We start from the raw sequence: 25,906 nt of genomic DNA, 5'->3' as shown, positions 1-25,906 counted from the left end.
GAGGGCCAATTATCTACAAATTCTATATTTTGGGAGGGGCAGAAAACTATTTTCCAACCAGCGATTGAGTTGTGAGACTCTGCTGTAGAGCTCAACACTCGCCCTAACTGGGAGGGGGCCAGAGACAATTACTCGATGCCAACACATCTTTCTAGCTAATTTACACGCTGAAGCTATATTGCTCTTGGTGACCTCTGACTGTTTCATCCTAACATCTTTGGTGCCGACGTGGATAACAATATCCCTATACTCTCTACACTCGCCAGTTTTTGCCTTAGCCAGCACCATCTTCAGATTAGCCTTTACGTCGGTAGCTCTGCCCCCTGGTAAACAGTGTATGATCGCTGGATGATTCTTTTTAAGTCTAATATTGCGGGTAATGGAGTCACCAATGACTAGGTTTTTCAATTTGTCCGAGCTAACGGTGGGAGGCTTTGGTGGCTCAGATCCCGTAATGGGTGGAGGAGAGACCTGAGCAGGCTCGGCCTCTGACTCCGACTCGTTGCTTAATGGGGAGAACCGGTTGAAAGTTTATGTCGGCTGACTGAGCGACACCGGTTGAGCATGCCGACAGCATTTCATTCCAGAAGCCTTGAGAAAATTGTCCGGCTGCAGGGACTGTGCGAGGGGATTTATACTACTATCTGTACTTACTGGTGGCACAGACACTGTTTCGTCCTTTCCTACACTTACATTGCCCTTGCCTAACGATTGCGTCTGAAGCTGTGCTTGCAGCACGGCTATCCTCACCATAAGGCGATAGTTCTCCTGTAAATTATGAGTACAGCGACTGCAATTAGATGGCATAGTGTTAATGTTACTACTAAGCTTCGGCTGGTGGAGGTCCTGTAGAACCATGTCCAGATAAAGCGTCCAGATAAAAAGTTGAATGAAAAAAGTAGAGCGAGTAAAAAATATAAAAACAACTAAGACATTGGTAAAATGTGTTAAATGAACATAGATTAAATGGTTTTAAAAAAGTCAAGTTTGGCAGGTAGCCAAGCAGCAACAAACCGCGTAGCACGGAGACAAGTGATGCGCTCCAAACGGAAGTAACGATAGTTGAAGTAGGTTCGTTACATGATTGTAGCCTCGTTTTCCGAGATGCGCTGGGATCAAGACTATTAGAGGCCTTGTATGGAGTGGCGACGGATACAGAGTTTCTGTATCCCAATTTGCCCAGGCTAAAAATACGGATATTTCTGCGCATGTACAGGAATTCTTTTTTATTATTTATTTTTTATTTATTCACCTTTATTTAACCAGGTAAGCCAGTTGAGAACAGGTTCTCATTTACAACTGCGACCTGGCCAAGATAAAGCAAAGCAGTGCAATAAAAACAACACAGAGTTACATATGGGGTAAAAAAACATAAAGTCAAAAATACAACAGAAAATATATATACAGTGTGTGCAAATGTAGCAAGTTATGGAGGTAAGGCAATAAATAGGCTATAGTGCAGAATAATTACAATAGTATTAACACTGGAATGCTAGATGTGCAAGAGATTATGTGCAAATAGAGATTCTGGGGTGCAAAAGAGCAAAATAAATAACAATATAGGGATGAGGTAGTTGGGTGGGCTAATTTCAGATGGGCTGTGTACAGGTGCAGTGATCGGTAAGGTGCTCTGACAACTGATGCTTAAAGTTATTGAGGGAGATAAGAGTCTCCAGCTTCAGAGATTTTTGCAATTCGTTCCAGTCATTGGCAGCAGAGAACTGGAAGGAATGGCGGCCAAAGGAGGTGTTGGCTTTGGGAATGACCAGTGAGATATACCTGCTGGAGCGCAGACTACGGGTGGGTGCTGCTATGGTGACCAATGAGCTAAGATAAGGCGGGGATTTGCCTAGCAGTGATTTATAGATGGCCTGGAGCCAGTGGGTTTGACGACGAACATGTAGTGAGGACCAGCCAACAAGAGCGTACAGGTCACAGTGGTGGGTAGTGTATGGGGCTTTGGAGACAAAACGGATGGCACTGTGATAGACTACATCCAATTTGCTGAGTAGAGTGTTGGAGGCTATTTTGTAAATGACTTCGCGAAGTCAAGGATCGGTAGGATAGTCAGTTTTACGAGGGCATGTTTGGCAGCATGAGTGAAGGAGGCTTTGTTGCGAAATAGGGAAGCCGATTCTAGATTTAACTTTGGATTGGAGATTCTTTATGTGAGTCTGGAAGTTGAGTTTACAGTCTAACCAGACACCTAGGTATTTGTAGTTGTCCACATACTCTAGGTCAGACCCGTCGAGTGGTGATTCTAGTCGGGTGGGCGGGTGCCAGCAGCGTTCGATTGAAAAGCATGCATTTAGTTTTACTAGTGTTTAAGAGCAGTTGGAGGCTACTGAAGGATTGTTGTATGGCATTGAAGCTCGTTTGGAGGTTTGTTAACACAGTGTCCAATGAGGGCCAGATGTATACAAAATGGTGTCGTCTGCGTAGAGGTGGATCTGAGAGTCACCAGCAGCAAGAGCGACATCATTGATATACACGGAGAAAAGTGTCGGCCCAAGAATTGAACCCTGTGGCACCCCCATAGAGACTGCCATAGGTCCAGACAACAGGCCCTCCGATTTGACACACTGAACTCTATCTGAGAAGTAGTTGGTGAACCAGGCGAGGCAGTCATTTGAGAAACCAAGGCTGTGCCCACTCCACTGGCTACATAGCTGCTGTGCTCCGCTGCCGCTCCCCCCTCCTTAATCGCCTTTGTCTAGTCACTGGTGTAGCCTATAAAACTTCATGTTGTACACAAAACTGTTCAAACTATTGCATTCCCTCAGTAGGCGATTAAGCATGACCACAATTTCCTACAAACTTCATGTTGTACACAAAACTGTTTGAACAATTGCATTCCATGCCTCAGTAAGCATAAGCTTAGGGGTTATTTTTTCAAGAGGGGAGTAGGCTACATGCAGTTATTTACATATTTTACACAAAATACATTATCGACATGTTCATACAAACTTTATTGTCAGTACTGCAAACATAAGCAGGACACAAACTGGCAGTGTAGCGATTTCATGTTCTTCTTATCTGCTGAGTAACATGCAGCTATTTACTCTTGCCATGATATCAGCATATATGACAACTATGGCACCGGGCGATGCAAATTGAAGTCGCCCATTGTCACCGATCCGGATACACGCACATTGTAACTAGAGGAGAAAGTGGTTGTGACATCATAATGGTGTTCTAATCTGTTCTGAAATCAGAAAGTTTTCATTGCTGAGGTACTTGGTAATGTATCACAAAGTGATAGTCATTTCAGAAGGGGGGCTGTAATAAGGCATAACTTTATTTCATATTTGTGGGCACTCTTCTCATACTTGCTGCTGCTAGAATTGAGAGAGAAATGGCACATTTGCCACCTGCAGTTGTGATTGACAATGGAACTGACCAGATAAGAGTTGGGACCTCTGGCAGTACAGAGCCTAGTCTGATCTGTAAAAATGTCACTGGCAGATCTGAGAGCAACTCTAGTGAAGGAGAGCTCTGCTTTGGAGATGAGGCATGGGTGAGGAGAGACGACTTGTCTGTGATTCATCCCATGAAGCGTGGGAGGGTGGTATCATGGGCTGATATGGAGGCCACTTGGGGCTATTCTTTCGGCACCCGTGTGAAGACCCCCTTTAGTGAGAGCCCAGTTTTGCTGACTGAGTTCCCCTTGACCACCCATTCGGACAGGGAAAGGACCTGCAAGATGATGTTCGAGGGGCTGGGCGTCCCTGCATTGTACCTGGCCCCTCAGTCGCTCCTGGCCCTGCTGTCTTCAGGCAGGGTGACCGGCTGCATGGTGGACTGTGGCTACGACGTCACCCACGCTGTCCCAGTGTTCGAGGGCCACTGCCTCCCCCACGCTGTGCGTCAGTTGGGCCTGGGAGGGCAGGATGTCACGGCCCGCCTGGCTCTGCTGCTGAAGGAATCCGGAGCACAGTTCTCCAGCGCCACACAGGAACATGACACTGTGACAAACATCAAGGAGGAGATGTGTTACGTATCCACTGACCCCTCCTCAGAGACAGCCACAACCATCATCAACAGCGCCGATGCGGACTACCAGCTCCCCGATGAACAGATGCTGAGGATCGGCAGCGAGAGGTTCGGGGCGCCCGAGATCCTCTTCTCTCCTCAGACTGTCCGCATGGTGACACAAGGCATCCCTAGCCTCCTGGTGAGCTCTGTGTTGGAGAGCGATGTAGACCTGCGGCAGCTGCTCCTAGACAATGCCGTCCTGGCCGGGGGCTCCAGCCTCCTTCCCAGGATGGGCCACAGACTGAGGGAGGAGGCCTCGGCTCTGGCCCCGCCAGGGGACCACGTTGGGCCAGTCCCTGTGATGGATACTGCCTGGCTGGGGGGCTCCTTCCTGTCCTCTCTCTCCATCTTTGGAGACATGTGTATCAGTGCCTTGGAGTACCAGGAGATGGGGTCCAACGTGATCCATCACAAGTGCTTCTGAGTGATGCCTGATGCCTTTCCCTGGCCTGCTCACCAGAGACAATTCAATGAAACACTGATTCTGATTAAAGGTATTTTTCTAAACGTTTCCCAAGGAAAATGAATGGTTTATTTAATAAGGCACAAAATAACTTGGATATAGCCTAGGCTGCAAGGGGACAGGCATAGGTTTACACTGGAAAGAAAAATCTCAAATAGTAAAAACGCATTGGCCAATGAGAATAAGAGCTCTTGTTTGGTATTGAAATGAAATTGTTTGATTCAGTGCTTATAATAACGAATGTTTTTTGGAACTTTTCTGTGACCATGGCACACACAGCTGTCTGATTCCTTTATGCATGGTCTCCAGAAACTATTAAGCCACTGCAACCGGGAAACTGACGAGCATCCCACTCCAGTCTGCTCTTACGGGAAACCCCAGATAAATAACACTGATTGAATGACGGATTGATTAGTTGTCAGGTCTCTTAGTTGAAGAGACTTGTCCAATGGAAAAGTCAATCAGAATTGATGAGGACGGTTCTGTAACCTGTCTGTGACCTAATCGAGCTGCTGAGTTCGAGGATAAACGACTGCCCGTAGACATCCCCGCCACACCATGTCCATAAATACTTCTCCAGATTGTCTCGAGAGCGCATCGTAATACGCCCCCTAGATAGGCCTACCGGGAATCGCTGTTAAAATGCACTCAACTATCTGCCTTACCAAGATGTCAATAGAGTTTGCTTGCTCCTGAAATACCAGCGTTGAATTTATACATTACCCTCATCGTATTGCAAGTGTTATCTACATATCTATACCTCAGTTGTTGTAGAATATATTATTTATAGGTACGTTTAGAAAGTAGTTTGTTTCATTGCATTATTGTAAACTGTGCCGCTTATTGAGCACTAGATGGCGGTACAATATTAGGCAGCAACAAACGTTAGAAATATTGAAGTCTAAGAATCTGTCATTATTGCACACACTTGTTGTTGGGTTGGGTGTAATTTACTATAGCTCTTTTAAAGCGTTTAAAGAATTTTAACACCTCCAAATCCAAATTACGTATACACTTGCTATAGCAGACGGTCTACGTGCAGAAATTGTCCTTGCAAACCTGTGTGTTTTGCCTTTAGTAGTTCTAGGCCTCGTTTTCTGTGTCAGACATTAAGATACAGTATATATATATATATATATATATATATATATATATATATATATATATATATATATATATATATATATATATATTATTTGCTTTTCTATCCAAGGTAAATTGCTTATTTAAAAAAGCAAATTATGTTACAGAAATTACATGAATTGAATACGATCTCAATAAACAGACAAATGGTTTGGGGAGAATATTTGGTTGCAGTGCTATAAACTATATGCCAATGTGTCATTGCTCTTAGTTGACTGTTGATGATGCAGAGATGCACACTTTGATGCGCAAAGAGATATTATTTTGTTAAAGCACAAAACGGTATTTTGATACTGTAGCCTACAGTACTTAGATTGTATTTGCTCACATTTTCTCCACAGCGTCATGTGCATTGTTATGATACTCTGTCTTGGTGCATTTTCTTAGGTTTCTCTATTGTCGCCACAATGCAGATGTGTCTTATTTGTTCAAATGCAGGGGTTGTGCTCTACCAAGCTCATAAAATATATTTTGTCTTAAACACGACTGTATTCAATTGAACCAAGAACTCCTTGCTTGAATCACATGGCAGCAAATGAAAGCCTTGCGTAAAGACTTATTGCAATCACAGTCACTAATACTTTATTAGCTACTTAAAACCTCTCATGGATCGTACCCTTTTTTTCCCCAATTTTCGCCTAAAATGACATACCCAAATCTAACTGCCTGTAGCTCAGGACCTGAAGCAAGGATATGCATATTCTTGGTACCATTTGAAAGGAAACACTTTGAAGTTTGTGGAAATGTGCAATTAATGTAGGAGAATATAACACATTAGATCTGGTAAAAGATAATACAAACAAAAAAACATGTGTTTTCTAATATTTCTTATGTTGCATCATCTTTGAAGTGCAAGAGAAAGAGCAGAAAGTGATGTAGGAATCTAGTGTAATAACAATATTTTGTATCAAGTCTGCCAGGAGTTTTCCCACATTTTCCGATTTGGTCAATTTATACATTTTCAAGTACATAACTATAGTGAACATATAAAAATGCTATGTAATAAAAAATGTAAGTTTACACACTCCCAGGGAACCTAGTTCCTACATTTGAATATGAAAATGGATTATATCAAACAAAGCTATGCTACATTTTATCTCTGGGACCATCAGGATGACAAATCAGAGCAAGATTACTGAATGTAAGTACATTATTTACCTTCAAAGGTGAATGTAGCATAGCTTTGTTTGATATAATCCATTGAATCTATCAAACCAGTTGCCGTGACAAAGGTGGGTATCTAATATACACTCAGTGTACAAAACATTAGAAACACTTGCTCTTTCCATGACATTGACTGACCAGGTGAATCCATGATCCCTTATTGATGTAATTTGTTAAATCCACTTCCATCTGTGTATTAAGAAGGGGAGGAGACAGGTTAAATAAGGATTTTTAAGCCTTGAGACAACTGAGACATGGATTGTGTATGTGTACCATTCAGAGGGTGAATGGGCAAAACAAAAGATTTAAGTGCCTTTGAACGGGGTATGGTAGTTTTTACTTAAATCTGCTTGAAAATCTATGGCAAGACATGAAAATGGTTGTCTATCAATGATCTACAACCAATTTGACAGAGCTTGAAGAATTTTGAAAAGAATAATGGGCAAATATTGTACAATCCAGGTGTGCAAAGCTCTTAGAGACTTACCCATAAAAACTCACAGCTGTAATCACTGCCAAAGGTGATTTTAACATGTATTGATTCAGGGGTGTGAATATTTATGTAACTGACATATTTCTGTATTTCATTTTTTATAAATTTGCAAACATTTCTAAATTATTTTAACTAATTATCAGTAGACCATTTAGGACATGCTTGAAGCAGCAATCTGCGATTGGTGCATCTATTTTGGGACTATTTTGGGACACTGAGTGTCCAAAACATTAAGGACACCTGCTCTTTCCATGACATAGACTGACCAGGTGAATCCAGGTGAAAGCTATGATCCTTTATTGATGTCACTTGTTAAAGCCACTTTAAACAGTGTTGATGAAGGGGAGGAGACAGGTTAAAGAAGGATTTTTAAGCCTTGAGACAGTTGAGACATGGATTGTGTATGTGTGCCATTCAGAGGGTGAATGGGCAAGACAAAAGATTTAAGTGCCTTTGACCGTGATATGCCAGGCATTCCAGTTTTTGTCAAGAACTGCAACGCTGCTGGGTTTTTCACGCTCAACAGTTTCCCATGTGTATCAAGAATGGTCCACCACCCAAAGGACATCCAGCCAACTTGACACAACTGTGGGAAGCATTGGAGTGTACACGAGCCAGCATCCCTGTGGAATGCTTTTGACACCTTGTAGAGTCCATGCCCCGGCGAATTGAGGCTGTACTGGGGGCAAAAAGATTTGGAAACTGAAGTGCTCATAAGGTGCTCATGCCCATTGATTTTGTCCGTTGTTTTTGTTTGTTTGTTTTTTCTCTGTAATACTACTAGCCACATTTATGAAGTTGGCGTAAGCTAGCCCAGATAGGTTCCCGAATCTTCCAAATTCATAACTAGCTACCAAGAAGCCATTTCAGGCTATCAATCAAGTTAGAGTAGCTAGCTTGTCTAACTAGCTTAGCTGGCATGCCTGCTGGCAAGGTTGATAGACTTTAGAAAAGCAAGAAATAACAAAATGTACTGAATAAGACTCACATTCCTTTCAATCTTTTACCCAGATTTTAGCAGAGATTCAGAGAAGCATATGTAGTTTTGTCAGGAGGATACAGACAGCTCAATAAGTTTGCTTAGACATGCAGAAAAATATGTTTACATTGTTTTACATATAATTAAGCATAATAATTATGGCTCTAGATTGCAGGAAAAAGCTGTTTCAGGTGTTAGGGGAGAAAAGGGGTTTAAAATACAACAACAACAAAAAAGCTACATTCTCCAATTCATGGATGTGGGGCCTAGCCCCGCTCCCGGATCACCCCACAGCCATCGTCACATACTTTCTGGAGGCTTTTCAATGGAGTGAAAATCCAGGCGCGAACAGTTCCAGATTATTTCTTCTTATTTCTACTCTAACGGGGGAAAAAAGCAGAAAGTTCCCCGTGGTGCTTTGGCAATGTAAATTGTGTTGAATGGGTGTCGGTACCAGAGCTCAGGGGTCGGTATAGGTTATAAAATACTCTCACTTCTCTCCATGAAGGGGCACTGCTCACCGCCGCACTAGCGTGCTCCACTCCCGTCCTTTTCACACTCCTTAGAAAATGGTTTCACATCAGGCATTATATGAATTATTACAATTGAATAAGAGCAGGAAATTATGGTAATATGATTATACTCACGAAGTTATAGGTGAAATAATGGTTGTAAGAACACAGGCAGTATGGCATGATTATTCTAACAACCAGCACACGTTTTGGTCAAAAGCATAAAATGTTTAGGCACCAGTATCAGATTCAAAAGCAGTTGCACATATAAGAGTTATAAAACAAGTTATAATAATAACTATTATTATTAGGCTATTATTATTAATAGTATTATTATTGTTATTATTATTGTTATTGTTGTTAATATGTGTTATTATTATTATTATTATTATTGTTGTTAGAGTGGTTTATTTATATAGACGTTTTATTTGTAGGCCTATTTAAAATGCTTTTGTTATTAGTGTTATCATAATAAAAAGTATATGTTTTATAAATCAAAATACTGCTCATGCATAATTATTAGGCACATACAACAATTGACTTGACAAATGGTTGTTGTAATGTTCTTGCAAATGTGATGGGAGTATGTATACCGTATTATTATTTGTATTTTATAGTATAGTCTACACGCTTTATCGTCGTTGTCCATCTCCATATTTTATTTCAGAAACGTCTTGGCTGGGCATAGCATTGATACAATATTCCTGTTGATCACTTGATTGATTACCTTGCTCAAAGGTCACGCGGGTGCGCGGTAATTTCCTTGTGCTCGAGGCTCGCTTCTCACTTTTAGTCTGGCTTCGACAGCTCCTATACAAATTATGTATTTATTTTAACACCTAAACAACCTCCCCAAAATAACTAAATGAATTGAAATAAACAATCAATTACCAGATATTAACATGCATTTCTTATTTTCTGCAGAAATTACCCAAGGTAACGCATTTCATTAGGTTAAAATAGGATCCTAACGTTGTGAACTGCCCAGCCACTTTTTTTGATGGGATTTAAATTCGAACTATAGGACAAGCAAGCTAATAATTTAGCTATACTTGCAAAGGTTCTTGAACCCAATGAATGTCTAATAATTACAACCCACTGGGCTGCACAGATCTCTCCAGCGTTCTCTGGTCCTGCCATTCCGCGCCTCCGGGTCAACGTATCATAATAAAGTATGTATTCTGAAAGTGGTCTCGAGAACAGTGAGTTATTGCAATGAATGAAAACTGTTTCCATTTAGGCTAATTGAGCGCGCTGCCTTGAGCTGTAGCTGTGGGTTTGAAAGGCTGCATGCCTGCGTCGCAAGCCACCCTCTCCAGCACACCGTGTACTTAATAGCACCATTTATGTCATTACTTTGGGGCTAGGCTGAGGTATACCCACAATAAAGTACCTATATTAACCTTTCTTGACTTGGTGACTTAAATTACTTGGTGATTTCTCTAAACTATAAGTATGTTGGATGAATAACTTGAGACAGTATTTTCCTTAATGACACCTTTATGAACATTTAACATATAGTTTGACAGCAAATGTATTTGACTGAATTGGATAACACACACACACACACCACGCACATTTTCTATTGATACTGTGGTACTGACTTAATTTCCCACAGTTATCAAGAACATATCCACCGCCTTTACACTAGAAATCCGATTTCAGAGGTATCTTAGCATAAATGGGGTCCTACCTATAGGCGTATACTTGATTTGACTAATTTGCCATATTGAAAGGTATATTGGACATCGGCCAAAGGGATGTCTTATTTTTGTCCTTTACAATTCATTACTTAAATCAATTTCAACATGCTTTGGAATCAATAAATCGAGTTCACAAGCCATTAAAGGGTTCACGTGCAAGATCAACATGACCTCATGCGGATCTAATTAATGAGCAATTACCTTAATTATACTCAGTTTGAATTAATAGACAAATACACCTTGCAGTTAATATCTCTCCACTACGACTGTACTGCAATAGCCCAATAAGATTGTTGGGGTTTTCATTGTTAGGTTCATTGGATCAGTCTTATGTTGATACAGTGTTGCCCAAATCCGATGAGAGTGAAGCAAAGCAAACCATTTCAATTGTGCATCAGCTTTACCCAAAAGTTATAATAGACTATTCGAGCTCAACAACATTGATTTTGGTTATCAATTTGCATGTAAGCGATGGAATTTACGCATGCACGTCAGCAGAAAGAGGTATTAATTCAAAGTATTAAACAGATTAATAATTGTCACCACTTCACAAAAAAAAAAAGCATCGGACAGCCTCATATTAGAGCTGTCAGTTCGACTGCCCACATACCAGGGGAGGGGAGGAGGGGTTCATTCATTTCCTAGTGTTCACTGTGATGGGCAAAACACAATTAAAACGTATAAAACATTTAATGAAAATGTTTCACATTAGTAATTTAGCCGAACATTGATGAATGTGATTTCATTTAAACTCAAAAGGTAGGCATGCATGGTGAGGGTTTGAGAATAGTTCATTATAATTAATGTCTCCGGCTCTCCATAGATCCGAGGTCGTGTCGACTCTGTTTCTGACTCAGTGATCTTTAAATATCTGACACGAAGGGATCTCTCTGCGATTGCCATCTGACTAAATCAGTCATAACAAGTGATAAATCGTTCCAAACTTTTTTGGTGGTGCTGGTAGTTTGGTTATGCGCATGTGCGAAGGTGTCCAAACTGACAATGCTGGAGAGATAGCGAGTCTGGATTGAGAAACACAGAGAAAAGGACAGAGAAAAAAGAAAAAGGAGGAAAAGATCCAAGAAAAAATCTAACAAACCCACGCCGAAAGACTGGCATCATGAGGTCCAAAGGCAGGGCACGGAAACTGGCCACAAGTAGGTGCAATATCCCTTTCTTTGCCTTTTGAAACTGCCATCTTGTAAATGTGTAGCTATATCTCAGATATCAATGCTGTTTCGCATCTAAAAACGACGTACAATATATTGTATCTTGCTTACATGAGTGTCAGTAGAAAATAGCCCCCACTCACGACTGAGCAGCGGTACAGTTTGGAGAAGAAGTTGGTTCAGCTGTTTCGAGTTGATGCTGTCAGTGCCAGTTCGTTTCCCTAATTCTGAAAAATGCAATTGGCGTTATAAGTAATAAAAAGTTGTGCAAACAGGAGAGGCACTTCTCAGGGAACGAACTACTATCGTTATTGGGTTGTGCTTTGTATAGTGGGCGCTAAAGCGTTGGCCAATTCTCGTCGCGTCCTGCTACGCTGTTGTTACACGCACTTGGTTTCTGGACACTTCAATTTGCAGGAGCAACTTTGAAAAGGCAGGTTGGCTCATTCAGACTTCCGAAACGAAAGATCCAGAATGAAGGACTTATGCATTTAAATATAATCAGGTACCATTGCTGGCGCAGCGACAAATGCCCAAAATATATATTTTTGCCTTTTCTGATGTAGCCTAGAATAAATGCTAATGGTGTGTTCGCTCTACCTATCATTACGTTATAGACTTGGTTTATTACGCTGTATTGTATCTGTATTATGGTGTATTTCGTTTGTGCAACGAGTAAATAATCTTTGTTATAAAATTAATGTTACGGTCTGGGTACAAAACGTGTTTACATCTTTATGTTATGCAGAAATGTAATGACAGTTCTAGATCAAGGATTGCCTCCGGCACCTTAATAAATTGAAGTTGTTTGTGTTTTAGCACTGCACATTGAAGGGAACGGAGGTTTTAAACACCAATATTCAGTAGCCTAATAAAGTATTTTTGTAATTGAATGAATCGGTAAAATTATTAGTCTGAGTTCTGAAAGCAATTCAACCCCCAGGGAGCAACACACTGATTTGGGTAAAAGGTGTTTACTCCAATAAACTTTTATTGTGGTCTACGGCAATCTACCAAAATGCACTACAATGTTTATATAAAATGTAGGCCTATCTCTCTCAGCAAAATGTCAAGCGGATGATGTAGCTAGTAGTTTATGCTACACAAGTAAACGTTTTCGATAAATATTTCAAATTGTGTATAGGCCTATTGCAATTTAATTGAATTTTCTGAGTCAGTAATATTTTCAATTGTGTTTAACTATTATGAATGTGTATATACAGAGAGAAAAACACGTTTTCTAATTTTAAGTATATAATTTGAATGTTTTGAATTATTGTTTTCTCATGTCTGGACAACAGTGTAGCCACAGGTCAACACTGGTAGGTTGCAGTCCTGGAGTCATGGGTCGCGCGTGTTATTCTTTCAATAAACGTCCGCGACACCTGACAGTCATGTTATTATGTGTGTGTAACTTTCTGGCTATAACATCTATTCCTGCTACAAATGGATAATTTCTCTGGACCTTCCTGGAGCTCAGGCAGAGGAGAAATGACCTTAAAACCCTTTCCTCTTTAGGATATTAATTTATTTAGGCCTACACACTCAGTGGATGACACTCATCCAACCAGCAGTTTTATTTTGAAAATCGAATGGTGAGTGTTTTGTTAGTTGAAACAATTCTGGGCATCGTTTCCAGTTGCGATGTAACATAACGATAATCGTACCAGATGCATCGTTATTTATGAACGAACTTTCTAAGTGTTTCCCAAACAAGCACGTAGAAAGAACGTTTGCTATGTGCGTTGTTAGACCATGTGTCGATACTGATAGGATGGAAAGAAAAGCAGCGCTGCTCTCGGATCAGCTTTCTCCATTCAAATCATACCATACCATTACATTTATTCCATAATACTGACGGTGGATCAGCTCCTAGAGACATATTACCACATATGGCTGCAAATAGGCTATTGAGGCGGCTAACACAATAATAATGCACTAAATCACAGATTGGTCACATCATTGAGCACGTGTAATTCAACCATGATTACTACAAGTTTAGATAGCTGGCTAGACTAATTTACCAATCTAAAAATTGTTAGCTGACATGGGCTAATTGAGTGACTGTCAGTGACTGACATAACAAGATAAAAACTTCTGATCTAGATATCGACATTTCACCTTGTGTATTCTACTATTCTAACTCACAACAGTAAATTGAGACCCCAACTGAGTTCCCCCCAAAATAATAAATATCTAATATATATATTTTATACTTTTTTGGTCGGGGGCCCTCTATCGGCCAGGTGCCCTAAGCGACCACTTATGTCACTCCTAGAGCCGGCCCTGGCAGTCACAGCCAGGCAGATAGCCTAAACATCTTGATTCTATGTTTAGCGAAGATCTTCTGTGAATAAAGTGACGTGGAAGGGCAAAAAAACATCTAATGATGCATTTTGGCTGCTCTACGAGTGGTCTGGATCACTCGTAGATGTGCAAAGGTTTTTTAAGTTTACTAACGAATGCTCCATTTTATTATTTTTGGTTGGCTATTAGATTGTCAGTATGTTTCAAATTGCTCACCAAAATATATTCCGAAGGGAAATTATTGGACAATTAGTTTTGACATTCAAAATACACTTGAATGAGTCACATTGAATTGACAGCACCAATGCGAGTCGAAGAGCTTTATAACCATAGGCCTACTTTTAATGTGAAAAGTTTGTCAGGAAGAACTTTAAGAGCTATACAGACAGGGACATTGTAATTATTTATTTCCTGTGCTTCATGGACTTGTCTCGTGAGCTTCGGTGTCATTGCGGTCCCTTTGGCCTTTGGCACCGAGGATCGGTCGTGACGATATGAAATAAACCCAGCAGACGGTCCGCTCTCATTAGGATCTCTTACAGACTGTTGTTTATGGCAACATGGCCCAGTATTGGCATAGTTACACACACAGCAACAATGGTTTAGTAGTGCATTTAGTAGTGGTTTTGGCGCCTGCTGCAATCGGCCTAAATATTAACAGTCCCTTGAAGGAATCGGCCCTTCCAGTTCCAGGCATAGTTCTAAATCATTACTTATAATCTGAGAATAGGGGGGATAATTTGAGGCATATTTAAAGATTATTATTTACGCAAGATGTAAGAGGAAGATTTCTAGGCTACCTATTAAGTCAGTGGGAGAGAATGTTCTGATAGCTCGGCCCAGGTTCCCCCGGGAACTGGGCCGTTCTGGCCTGTAGCCAGCACTGCACAATGTCAACAGTGAATATTTAAATTCCCAGACTCCCCATAAGAGGTCTGCCGGTAAATGTGTTCAGTGTGCGGCCTGTCCCGATAAGTTCTGTTCAGAGACTGGTCATGCGCCACAAAGAGTGTTTGTGCTTGAGCTCGATTGATGTGCGCATGGCAAGCAGATGATAAAACAGAGTGGAGTGAGTTAATGGAAGGGGAGTTGGTAGGCAGGGAGGTGGTAATAGAAGTGTGATTGGTGGGGGAAGATTAGTTCAGATGTCATATGGGGGTCCACTCAAACTCACCCCTCGTGCCCCCCCCCCAACAAAAAAACGAAGACAAATTATTTGTCCTAATGTCATATCTAGGCTAGGACTATAGGCCTAACGTTAGTAACCAAAGTGCCTCTCAACTATATGCTCAGGGGGTAGTGTGAGATGTCTGACCCACGGTGCACCACTTTTTTTCCATGCACCCCCATGTATTTAAAACAACAGACTTTTGGTTTATTCACACGTATATGAACGTGTCTTTTCAGACATACAGTACCAGTCAAAAGTTTGGACACACCTACTCATTCCAGGGTTTTTATTTATTTTTACTATTTTCTACATTGTAGAATAATAGTGAAGACATCAAACCTATGAAATAACACATATGGAATCATGTAGTAACCAAAAAAGTGTGAAACAAATCAAAATATATTTTATATTTGAGATTCTTCAAATAGCCACCCTTTGCCTTGATGACAGCTTTGCACACTCTTGGCATTCTCTCAACCAGCTTCACCTGGAATGCTTTTCCAACAGTCTTGAAGGAGTTCCCACATATGCTGAGCACTTGTTGGTTGCTTTTCCTTCACTCTGCGGTCCGACATCCCAAACCATCTCAATTGGGTTGAGGTCGGGGATTCTGGAGGCCAGGTCGTCTGATGCAGCACTCCATCACTCTCCTTCTTGGTAAAATAGCCCTTACACAGGCTGGAGGTGTGTCCTGTTGAAAAACTAATGATAGTCCCACTAAGCCCAAACCAGATGTGATGGTGCATCGCTGCAGAATGCTGTGGTAGCCATGCTTGTTAAGTGTGCCTTGAATTCTAAATAAATCACAGACAGTGTCACCAGCAAAGCACCCCCACACCATAACACCTCCTCCTCCATGCGTCATGGTGGGAAATACACATGCGGAGATCATATGTTCTTCCACACCGCGTCTCACAAAGACACAGTGGATTGAACCAAAAATCTCCAATTTGGACTCCAGACCAAAGGACACATTTCCACCGGTCTAATGTCCATTGCTCGTGTTTCTTGGCCCAAGCAAGTCTCGACTTCTTATTGGTGTCCTTTAGTAGTGGTTTCTTTGCAGCAATTCGACCACGAAGGCCTGATTCACACAGTCCCCTCTGAACAGTTGATGTTGAGATGTGCCTGTGACTTGAACTCTGTGAAGCATTTATTTGGGCTGCAATTTCTGAGGCTGGTAACTCTAATGAACTTATCCTCTGCAGCAGAGGTAAATCTGGGTCTTCCATTCCTGTGGTGGTCCTCATGTGAGCCAGTTTTGTTTGTGTATATATGACGGTAGGTGAGGGCGGGACGTCCTGTATAAACACAAACTTACTTCCTTGACAACTTCTTTCACAACAGCTCTACTCTGCTCAGTGAAACGCAAGAAGTATAAATGCCCTGACTTCTGCAGAAGCCATATCACCGTAAATGCTGTACAGCCAATGCAGACGTCGGGTTGACCATGCAGCGCCTTTAAGAGAGAGTGTAAAAGGCACTGCATGGTCAACCCGATGTCTGAAGTGGCCGTACAGCATTTACTGCGATGCAGCCTCCACAGACATCAGGGCTTTCATACCTCTTGCGCTTACGGAGCAGAGCAGAGCTATTGTGAAGGAAGTTGTCAAGGAAGTGAGTTTGTGTTTATACAGGACGTACCGCCCCCAACTCCCGTTAACTCACGCCCATAAATTGGCTTTAATTCTGCGCTTGTACGTGCATGTGTGTGTTGGTGTGAAAGCACGCGGCGCATTCTGCCTGTCAGCGCCTCCTTCTTGCAGATGATTGCTTCCTCCTTGCATTGTGCAATGGGCCATGCATCTCACATTTGTCTGGTGGACCTCATTAAAAGGGTTAATGTATCGTGCCATTTAAAAGGTGAGAGGGAGTGGGCACGATCTGAGAGACCCTATTAAATAGTCGTTGTCCCAGCGCTCTTTGCATTAGCTCCCGCTCTTTGCATGCGCTCCCGCTCTGTTTAGATCCGAACGTCGGTAAACAAATGTTCCGAATTTCTCTGCGCAATGAACCGTCTCAACTCGTCATATTTCACATGCACTGTGGGCGAGAATATATTTATATTATCTCCTGCTTCAGCTCCTGAAAGTAGAGGCCTAAAGTCTAAAATGGGATACATTAAGTTGTTAATTCATAGGCCTAAATATTTAGTCAAAATGTATAGATAGGCCGGATTTTAATGTAGACCGTTCTCATTCTCAACCAAATTAGTAGGCTGTCTTTTTGGGACAGAGTGGTGGCTGCATGGTTTGGTTGCATAAGGAAACCTTTAACTTTTTTGGGGGAAAACGCATGTCAGGGAACAAACCAGTCATATCCCACTAAAATGTACTTTGAGATGATGTTGAAATAGTCAAGAAACCCATATGTCAGATAAGAGTGGTAGGCTACTGTATTTGTCTCTCAGTCATCTCAGTGTATGCTCGTTGTAACAATTAATGTTTTGTGCTTGTGTAGTATGTGCAAAAAAAAATGCATCACTGTGTGTGTGTGTGTGTGAGTGTGTGTATGTTTAAATGTGGTAATGTGTATGCCTATTGGGTCCTGGGGGTGCAGGGTGACAGTGAGACAGTCCCCCTCATCCATCAACGCCTCCGTCTGCATGAGTCACCCGTCCCCTCTCCTCACCCGCTGTGTCAGAGAAGGGGGTCTCTCTATACCCCAATACTCTCCCCCCACCCCACCAGGTCTCTGATGTTAATGACACTGTGACCATGCCTCTATGCTGTAAACAGGTAGGCCTAGTCACTAGGTTAGTGGTTTGTTTATGTGTTGTTGTCAGGGCTATGAAGGATGGCCCTGTCAGTGGTCTTCAGGAGCCCCTAGGCCCCCAGTTGGTCCCTGGGGGCCCGACTCAGTGGGTAGCCCTAGGGATCCATGTCACAACATCCTCTCCTCTCACTCTATCTACACTGCAGAGTCTGGCATCTCCAATCACCGTTTAAAGAAAGACAAATAAACCTACGGTGTATAGGTTTGTGAGTGTGTGTTTGTGCGGCTTGTTATATAGTGAAGTAGAAGCTAAAAAGGAGAGGGTATTTGTAGCATCAAGTGATGTGCTCTGTGTGTGTGTACGTGGCGCTGTGCTGTGATGGGTGAGACGAGGGTGAGGCGGGAGGGAGGAGGGTGGGTCTATGGTGCGGCAACCCAGAGTGTGGGAACACCAAGGGAGGAGGCTAGGGGGATGGAGGAGGGGGGCACATGTCAAGCCTGGGAACCAGTGTGTGTTTACCGCAGGGAAACCGTACCAACACAGAACAATGAGCTAACCTTACCCCCTTCTAAATAAAAAGTCATTTCTGCTTTCTTCCCAAAGGTCAGTGAGTTAGAGATAGGGAGGTTAACACAAAAGGCTACAGTCTGCCCGGCGACTACAGTCTGGGCCACTTGGGTGCCAAGGCTGAGGTCACTATCAACAACAGGCCCAAGCTAAGCATATTTTTATAGATATGTGTGTGTGTGTGTGTGTGTGTGTGTGTGTGTGTGCGTGTGTGTGTGTGTGTGTGTGTGTGTGTGCGTGTGTGTGTGTTACAGAGAGAGGAAGATGGAGAGAGAGCGAAAAAGGGAGATAAGAGAAAGTAAAAAAAAAAAAACATGTACTCTTATGTACGAAAAACATGTACTGTGTGTTTATGTGTAAACATTTTCAAATAGATTCCATTCCTGTTGGTTCGAACCGTTCCCCAAACATCTGATTGATTTGTGTGTCTGAGTGCAGTAGTTATTACACATTGCTGATTGTGCAGTCTCTTTCCCCTCTATTAATGAGGCAATATGAATGGTTGGTGCCTGTGGAGAAAATACGTCCCTTAGCTTAATTAAAGGACTTCAATCATGTAGCTGCTCCAATCCATTACCTGGAACAGGTATCAACTAGCCTGAATCCCAGATCTGTTTGTGCCGACTTGCCAACTCCTTGTCATTACAGATGGGACCCAGGGTAGCTATCAGCTAGTGTCACCACCATGCTAGCACAATCCCTCACAGTCACAGTCACACCAACCTCTCTCAGTCACACTACTACAGGCACTCTGGTCTGGGGAGGGTTGTAGCATGGGGCGGATGTGGAACGTGTGGATTCAATAAAGAGTCTTCTGTCTTTCTTAGGGCTATCGAAGACAACCTGGTGCTTTCTATGAGTGTTATATACACCTTCACTCTTTTGTGCAGGTGTACTGCAATGTTGAGGGAGCTAGCACATAAGCATTTCGCTGCACCTTTTATACCTGCTGTAAACTGTGTATGTGACGAATACATTTGATTTGATTATGTTTTTGTGCAGGTGTATGCCATAAGTATATGTGAGTTTGTTAATGTGTGAACAACAGGTGAGTAAACTCTCTCACTCCCTCTACATTACAGTAGGCTACATCCCCATAGGGATAGGTTTTGGCTGGTGTGCTAAGGTGTGTGCGGTCAGACAGTGTGCGTGTGCATGCGTACGACAGTGTGTGTGTGTGTGTTTGCATATGTCTCCATGTGTCCATACATTTTTGTATGTTGTTCTTAATAATGTCTCTGTTGTGAAATATTGGGAGTGCTGCCGGCAGAGCGGGTCCTTTCTTTGTCATACCGGCCTGGAGCACAGCCACAAACAGGAATTATACAACAATCGCTTTGTGAGAACGCCGATAACAGTGTGTTCCAGCACAGTGGGATCTCCCGACGGGTGGGGCGGATTTGAGGGGGGGTATTGGGGAGTGCTCCAGGGCTGCAGCTGGAGGCCGCTAGGCTGTGGCGCACGATTATGATTAACTCAGGGGAGGAAAGAAAGAGGGAGAAGAAGAGAGAAGGTCATGCTCATCTGTAGCTGAGAAGGAATGGTGAGAGGGAGGATGGAGGGGGGTGGGGGGGGACTGTAGTGTACACCTTTCATCTCAGCCACACCAAGCCCCCACTATCCAGCCTGGAACCTCATTAACCGGTGACCTCTGACCCCTCAGGATGGGAGAGTTGAGGGGAGGGAGGTGTGATCAAAGCCTGGGGTCGTTTCTGATGGAAGCTTTACCTGATTGTTGGCGATAGCCTCTGTCTTATCAGTGTTGGAATGGCGATATGTTGATGAATGTTCCGGATGTTTTGTGACGTGAAGAACGTCCACATGGTAGTCTGGCACCCCTCGACCCCCTCAGGTGTGAGGGACAGGAACATGTCATCCCCCTGTCCTCAGAGATGTGTCTGGATCATTTCCTCCTCCTGTGTATGTGTGTGTGTGCGCGTGTGTGTGTTGACGGTCGGCCAGGGTTGCAGTGGGGGGAAAGAATGTGCCTGTTGGAAAGCAATGCGGGGCTGGCTGATTAGCGCTCCATCCGTACCTGGCGGTTTACTGGACATGCCGCAGTGATGTGATTGTGATGATGAGACTGAGGAAAAACGTTGGAGAACAATAGAGACAGTGGAGATTCCTTTCCGAGGCGCATTCCAGCAAATCTCGCGGCTGGTGGCTCCCGCTCGGCACTTTGATGAGCCTCTCTCTGGGCTTCCTGGGATTGTCGCCCATCCACAAACACAAAAACAAAGCCAGCGGTAGAGCGAACCTACCCGTCCTCCTCAGGATGTCCTGCTTTGATTAACGTTAGCATCCCTCCCGGCCCTGCAGCAATATTATTCTAACACTGCTAGGAGAGCTGCAGCTAACTGACACGGACACTGTTTTCCACTCGGTGAACCCGAAGGTCAGATCTTCGACAATGAGCTGGGAAGAAAAGGTGTGCTCTTTTAAGAGGTCCGTCTTTAAAGGGAAGTCATGTAATGTGAGTGGAGCGAGGCCTTTGTGTGGTGTGAGTAGAGGAGCTCGGGCCTAGTCTACAGATCAACTAGCTAAGTTGTTGCAAACATCCAATTTCTAAGTGTTTAAGGTTAAGTTTAGGTATTAACTTAGAATTTCAAAATCTTAAGGTTGGGCGTTAACTTCGATTGGTTAAGGTAAGGAATTTGGTTTAGGCTTAAAGCAAAAATCTCAAAAACAACTTTCTATTGCTGGAGTTGAACTTGCAACCTTTGGAATCAGAGGCACATGCTTAAACCCATCCACCATTCCTGTCCACAACCCCATTCACTGTGGCCGATTTCCACGTCATACCCCGACTTCCTCAGACATGGATGGACGTCGAATACTGACTTGTATCACAGGTGACCTGGCTGTACAGATTGGGGAACAGTTGCAGCTTTGGGTCGAGTAGAGATGGATTGTGGACCGCAGTTCTGGAGCAGACACACAGGCCCAATTCCCTTTCTCTTTCCCCTCTTCCTCCCTGTTTAAACTCTGACTCTAACTGACACCAGCCAGCCCCAGTTCTCTCTCTCTCTCTCTCTCTCTCTCTCTCTCTCTCTCTCTCTCTCTCTCTCTCTCTCTCTCTCTCTCTCTCTCTCTCTCTCTCTCTCTCTCTCTCTCTCTCTCTCTCTCTCTCTCTCTCTCTCTCTCTCTCTCTCTCTCCGCCCTCTATCCCCCCCTCTCTCTCAGAATCAGAGAGCAGTGAAGTGGTGAGGTAGTGTGTTTCTTCTTTGCTTGGGGGCTCAGTTTGACAGGAGGGCACCACCTCTAGAGGCACTCTGGGGGCCCCAGGCATGGATGTCTCTGTCAGGGCCCAGGCTGGGCCAGGACCCCCTGTGTTCACCGGGTCACTGGAGAAGCTAATCGATTTTATCTCTGGCTCACACACCCAACCCAGACCCTTACAGCCGGGACATTCACATGTTTCCCTCTGCTCAGAAGACTATTATTTTTCAAAACTCTGCACTCATTCTCAGCCTCTTTCCCCCCTCTCTCTGACTCTCTCTATCTCTCTGTCTCGCTCTCTGTTTGTCTTTCTCTCTCTCTCTCTCTCTCTCTCTCTCTCTCTCTCTCTCTCTCTCTCTCTCTCTCTCTCTCTCTCCTGTTTTTCTCTTTCTTCTTCTCTCTCTCTCTGCCTCCCCCACACAAGGGCCAGTTTAAATATAACCCCCGTCCCGCCTCGGTCTGGCCCCTGGCCCCTAAGGGACGCTGGCGGGGCGGAGGAGACCTTGTTTTCTTGCGCGTTCCCCTGGATGAAGCGTCTGAATGGGGGAGCGGAGGCTTTGGGAACGGCCTGGAAACTTCCCATTCATCAGTGTAAAGAGATACTGCGCTGACAGTTAGCAGACCGCCAGCCAAGCACAACACAGGGCCGCCGCGTGGGCCCCGAGCGCTCAACTCAGCCCAGCCCACAGACTGGAGTCTGGCCTAGCCTAGCTGCTCATCCCACCACTGTCCCAAGGCAACACACTCACACACAGGCAAGCTCACACACTTTTTCTTTTTACCGTCTCTCTCTTTCTGCACATTCTTCCTCATTTTTTTCTACAATATCTCACCAGCTTTCTCCTCTCAATTTACAGCTCTACTTGCTCTCCCTCCCTCCGTTTCCTTCTTCTCTCCCTGACTGAGGATAGCAGCAGGGCGGATCGCCCTAGGCCTGGGTTGAGGTGGGTGGGGGTGGGTGGGAGGGAGGGAGGCAGTAATGCTGGTGGTGTTGGGGGGACGGCCTGGCATGGCTCATCACACACCTATGGTTTGGCAGGGTTAGTCGGGGTAGGGCAGAGCAGGGCTGGGCATGGTTTAGCAGTACAGGTTTAGGCATGGCAGGAATGGGCAGTACAGGGCTGGGCAGGGCAGAGTGCTGCAGGTGGGTGTCTGCCCACGGACCCTCTGCCCGTCCATCAATCGCCAACAGCTGACAGTTTAATCTGTGCGGCCGGGCATGTCATTACTGAGCATGTGGGCAGCCAATCGCATCAGCGATCAATGACAAAGGCTGCTGCGGGTACCAGGAAGAGAGGGAGGGAGAGAGAGAGGGAGGAGAGAGCAGGAGAGAAGAGGTAGTTATGGAACTGAAGGTCAGTTCTGGGGAGGCTGTCAGGCGCTGAGAGATGGAGGTATTCCTCTGACGCTGTGCTCTGAGAAATATGCACCCCCCCACGCACCATGAACTACTGCCCCCCCTCACACATACACACATACACACATTCACACTCTGGTTTGATTGAGAACCCTATTGTATAATTTAATGCTGGCATTGTTTTATAAATTCCATGTACAAGGTTTTGGTGGACAGTGGGGGAAAACGCAGCCGTAAAAATAATCACCACTTATGAATAAAAAGTATGTTTACGAAAATGCCACAGCTCCCAGGACGCCCGCCCCCAGTCATGTTGACACAGCCCCCAGAAGTAAAACAAGGATCCGCTAACAGAAGAAATTCCACACGCTTTACGACTGTTTCATATTTCATAACTCAATTAATGTCATTTTCATCTCTTCCCCCCTCGCCGTGTTTTCCTAACATTTTTGGAACGTTGATGAACAAATTGACAGCCGGGCGACAGTTTTGGCTCTAGCCGGAGATAAAACAACAGTGCTTTTCCCTGTGGGTGATGTCCCAGCAGAACACGTTCATTTATCCTGCTGCTATCTCTCAGCACATCCACTAGGTCCCGTCTCCATTCGTCTCCCTCCGCTATGCCCCAGCCGCCCCCAACATGGACACCACTGACTGATGATGACTCATGACGACATGTCTGACCCCTGACCCCTATGATGTGGACCTCGATTAAGGCAGCCCGCCGAACCTCTCTGATTCATGCGGAAGACACATTTGGGTTGAATGCATTCAGTTGTGCAACTCACTAGGTATCTCCTTTCCTTTCCATCCCTTCCCCCTATACAGTCTTTATGGATCTGTCTCTCTGGCACCGTGTCATTCCCTCAGTGCCAAGTGGCCCTTATGTCTGTCGGTCTACCCTGCCGTCCATCCAATATATCTGTCTGTCTGTCAGACAGTTAGGCCCCTCAGGACCGGTCCTCCATCTTCTGTCCGTCTCTCTAAAGGTTCACAGCCCAGTTCATCCCAGACACCTCTGCTTCAGCTGCTTGTTTTTATAGGAACCATGTAAAAGCTCCTCTCTCCTCCAATCACCCGACCTTTAACCTAGTTCAGCTATATGCATTTAAATATATTTTGTTGTTGTTATCAATTCAAGTTTATGTGCCAACAGATTTAGCCTGGCTGTGTGCCAGTGCCATACTGGCCAGTTAGCCTCTACCCTCTCATAAAACTAACAGACTGGTACTGCCCATCTCATCCATGTTTGGGAGAATGACATGCAAACATAGACATTTTGTATTGCTGACTGCCAGGTGTTTTGACTGATGAGTGTGCAGAGTGTATCTCCCCCATTTCCACCCTTGCATACAACACTTGTAATTGCTCAGTGCACAGAGGCACACCAGTGAAGGAAAGGCAAGAGTACCAACGTCCCGATTCGATTTTCTGCACGTCTTCCTTTTCTATTTTATGTTTCTGTGCTAATCCAATCTCGTACCGGGGGTGTTCTGCCCAGATCCAGGTGTTAACACGGTTGTTGTGGGAGTTCGCATTCGATCGTCCCTCCAATAAAATCGAATTCCTTGGTTGTGATTTGATCAGTCTCAGGCCACCTTTCAGTCGGAAAGGCATGTAAACCTTTCAGACAAAGACTTAAATGTTTGAAGAGGCGAGGGGTGCGTCTACGGGGGCGGGGGTTGGGGGGGGGGATTCTATTACAGGTGTCCCCTGTTCCAGTGATGGCCTGCTGACTCTGATTAAATGCTCTGCTGCTGCCAATGTAATTGTCATTACATTTGGGCATGCAGCCCTGTAGACGGTGGCCCTGTGGGGACACATAGGACTGATTCAGTGGGGAGAAGTAGCCAACGGATAGCGTGGGTGGAAGGGCATACGGCTCCTGGGGTTCAGGCCCCCTGGGGCCCACTCGGGTTATAGGTGCCACTGCTCTGATAGCTATCACATGTTCAGACTGTCCCCCCCCACCCCCCCGATCAAGACCAGCTATATGATTTATGTTGGTTGTCTTGCGATCCTTCAGGGTGTGTCAGTCTGCCATGTATTGATTCTGTGGAACTGGACACAAACAACATGTCACTTTCACTGTGTCTCCTCTCCCTACATGTGTAGGAGTGGGTTGGCTAGCCTAGGGGGTCATCAGGAACGCAATTTAAATGTCTATATAAAATGAGCAGTCTCGACTGCTTAATTGTGTTTGTGTGTCCAGAGACAGTCTGTCTGTCTGTCAGTCCGTCTGTGGGGTTCTCACCTCTATGCTGGCGCCACGGCCTGTGGCAGGAGGTCACAACCTTATGACCACATGGTCATCCCGGTGACAGATCTGGCTCTCTGGTCATCCCTGGTCTTGAGGCCCCAGCGACTTGGACTGAAATGGGACGTTTGTTCTAGAACGATAGATGTGATTAGTGACATTATAAACAACATAGCACTAATGACTAGAGTTAATGCTAAACTCCTGTGAAACAACCTTGTCACAGCTGGATTTATGTAGCTGTCTATCAAATGCCCAATGGTTACTACTTTGTACTCGCTACTCCCCCCTCACCAAAAGGAGACCATCACACTCTCCCAGAAGTTTGGTTGGTGCGTAAAACCTGTGAATTCAGATAATTCTGAAGAGGGATGCAAAGCCGAAACGTCTGTTAAGTAAGCTTTATGAAACATACTTTTGAGTACGGACCACCACCATGGCTGCATCCCAAATGGCACCCTGTTCCCTATATAGTGCACTACTTCTGACCAGAGCCCTATGAGCCCTATGGAGCTTGGTCAAAAGTATTTATAGGGAATAGGGTGCCATTATATTTCTCATCATGTGTAATTAGGCCACGCAGCTCTGTCTAGACTCTGACCCCTGACCTTTAGGTTTGCGGTGGGTGACAGTGAGGTGTAACAGTCCTCC

The 25,906-nt window shown here is 44.2% G+C and overlaps 2 protein-coding genes across 17 annotated transcripts in view; both read left to right on the top strand.

Annotated features, from left to right (window-relative positions):
• Positions 1-3,583: 3,583 nt before the first annotated feature.
• LOC121568460 (actin-like) lies at positions 3,584-4,459 on the top strand. Its single transcript, XM_041878995.1, has one exon. It carries the CDS (start codon positions 3,584-3,586, stop codon positions 4,457-4,459), a length of 876 nt encoding a protein of 291 aa, XP_041734929.1.
• A 5,856-nt stretch (positions 4,460-10,315) lies between these two features.
• Positions 10,316-25,906, top strand: part of LOC121567563 (histone-lysine N-methyltransferase MECOM) — a 160,205-nt gene continuing 144,614 nt past the window's right edge. For all 16 annotated transcript variants that reach the window (XM_041877730.2, XM_041877727.2, XM_041877726.2 and 13 more), the window contains exon 1: positions 10,316-11,649. In XM_041877730.2, the coding sequence (XP_041733664.1) occupies positions 11,613-11,649 (37 nt within the window). In that variant the 5' untranslated portion in view covers positions 10,316-11,612. The remainder of the gene's footprint in view (positions 11,650-25,906) is intronic.

Source organism: Coregonus clupeaformis, chromosome 6 (genome assembly GCF_020615455.1).
Source record: "Coregonus clupeaformis isolate EN_2021a chromosome 6, ASM2061545v1, whole genome shotgun sequence".
Classification (NCBI taxonomy): domain Eukaryota; kingdom Metazoa; phylum Chordata; class Actinopteri; order Salmoniformes; family Salmonidae; genus Coregonus; species Coregonus clupeaformis.
The sequence above is the reverse complement of the archived record's forward strand: the minus strand, read 5'-3'. Positions and strand labels throughout refer to the sequence as shown.

What these genes read in the sequence shown, in the direction of transcription:
- LOC121568460 (XM_041878995.1), top strand. Translation starts at nt 3,584, where the DNA reads ATGGAGGCCACTTGGGGCTATTCTTTCGGCACCCGTGTGAAGACCCCC.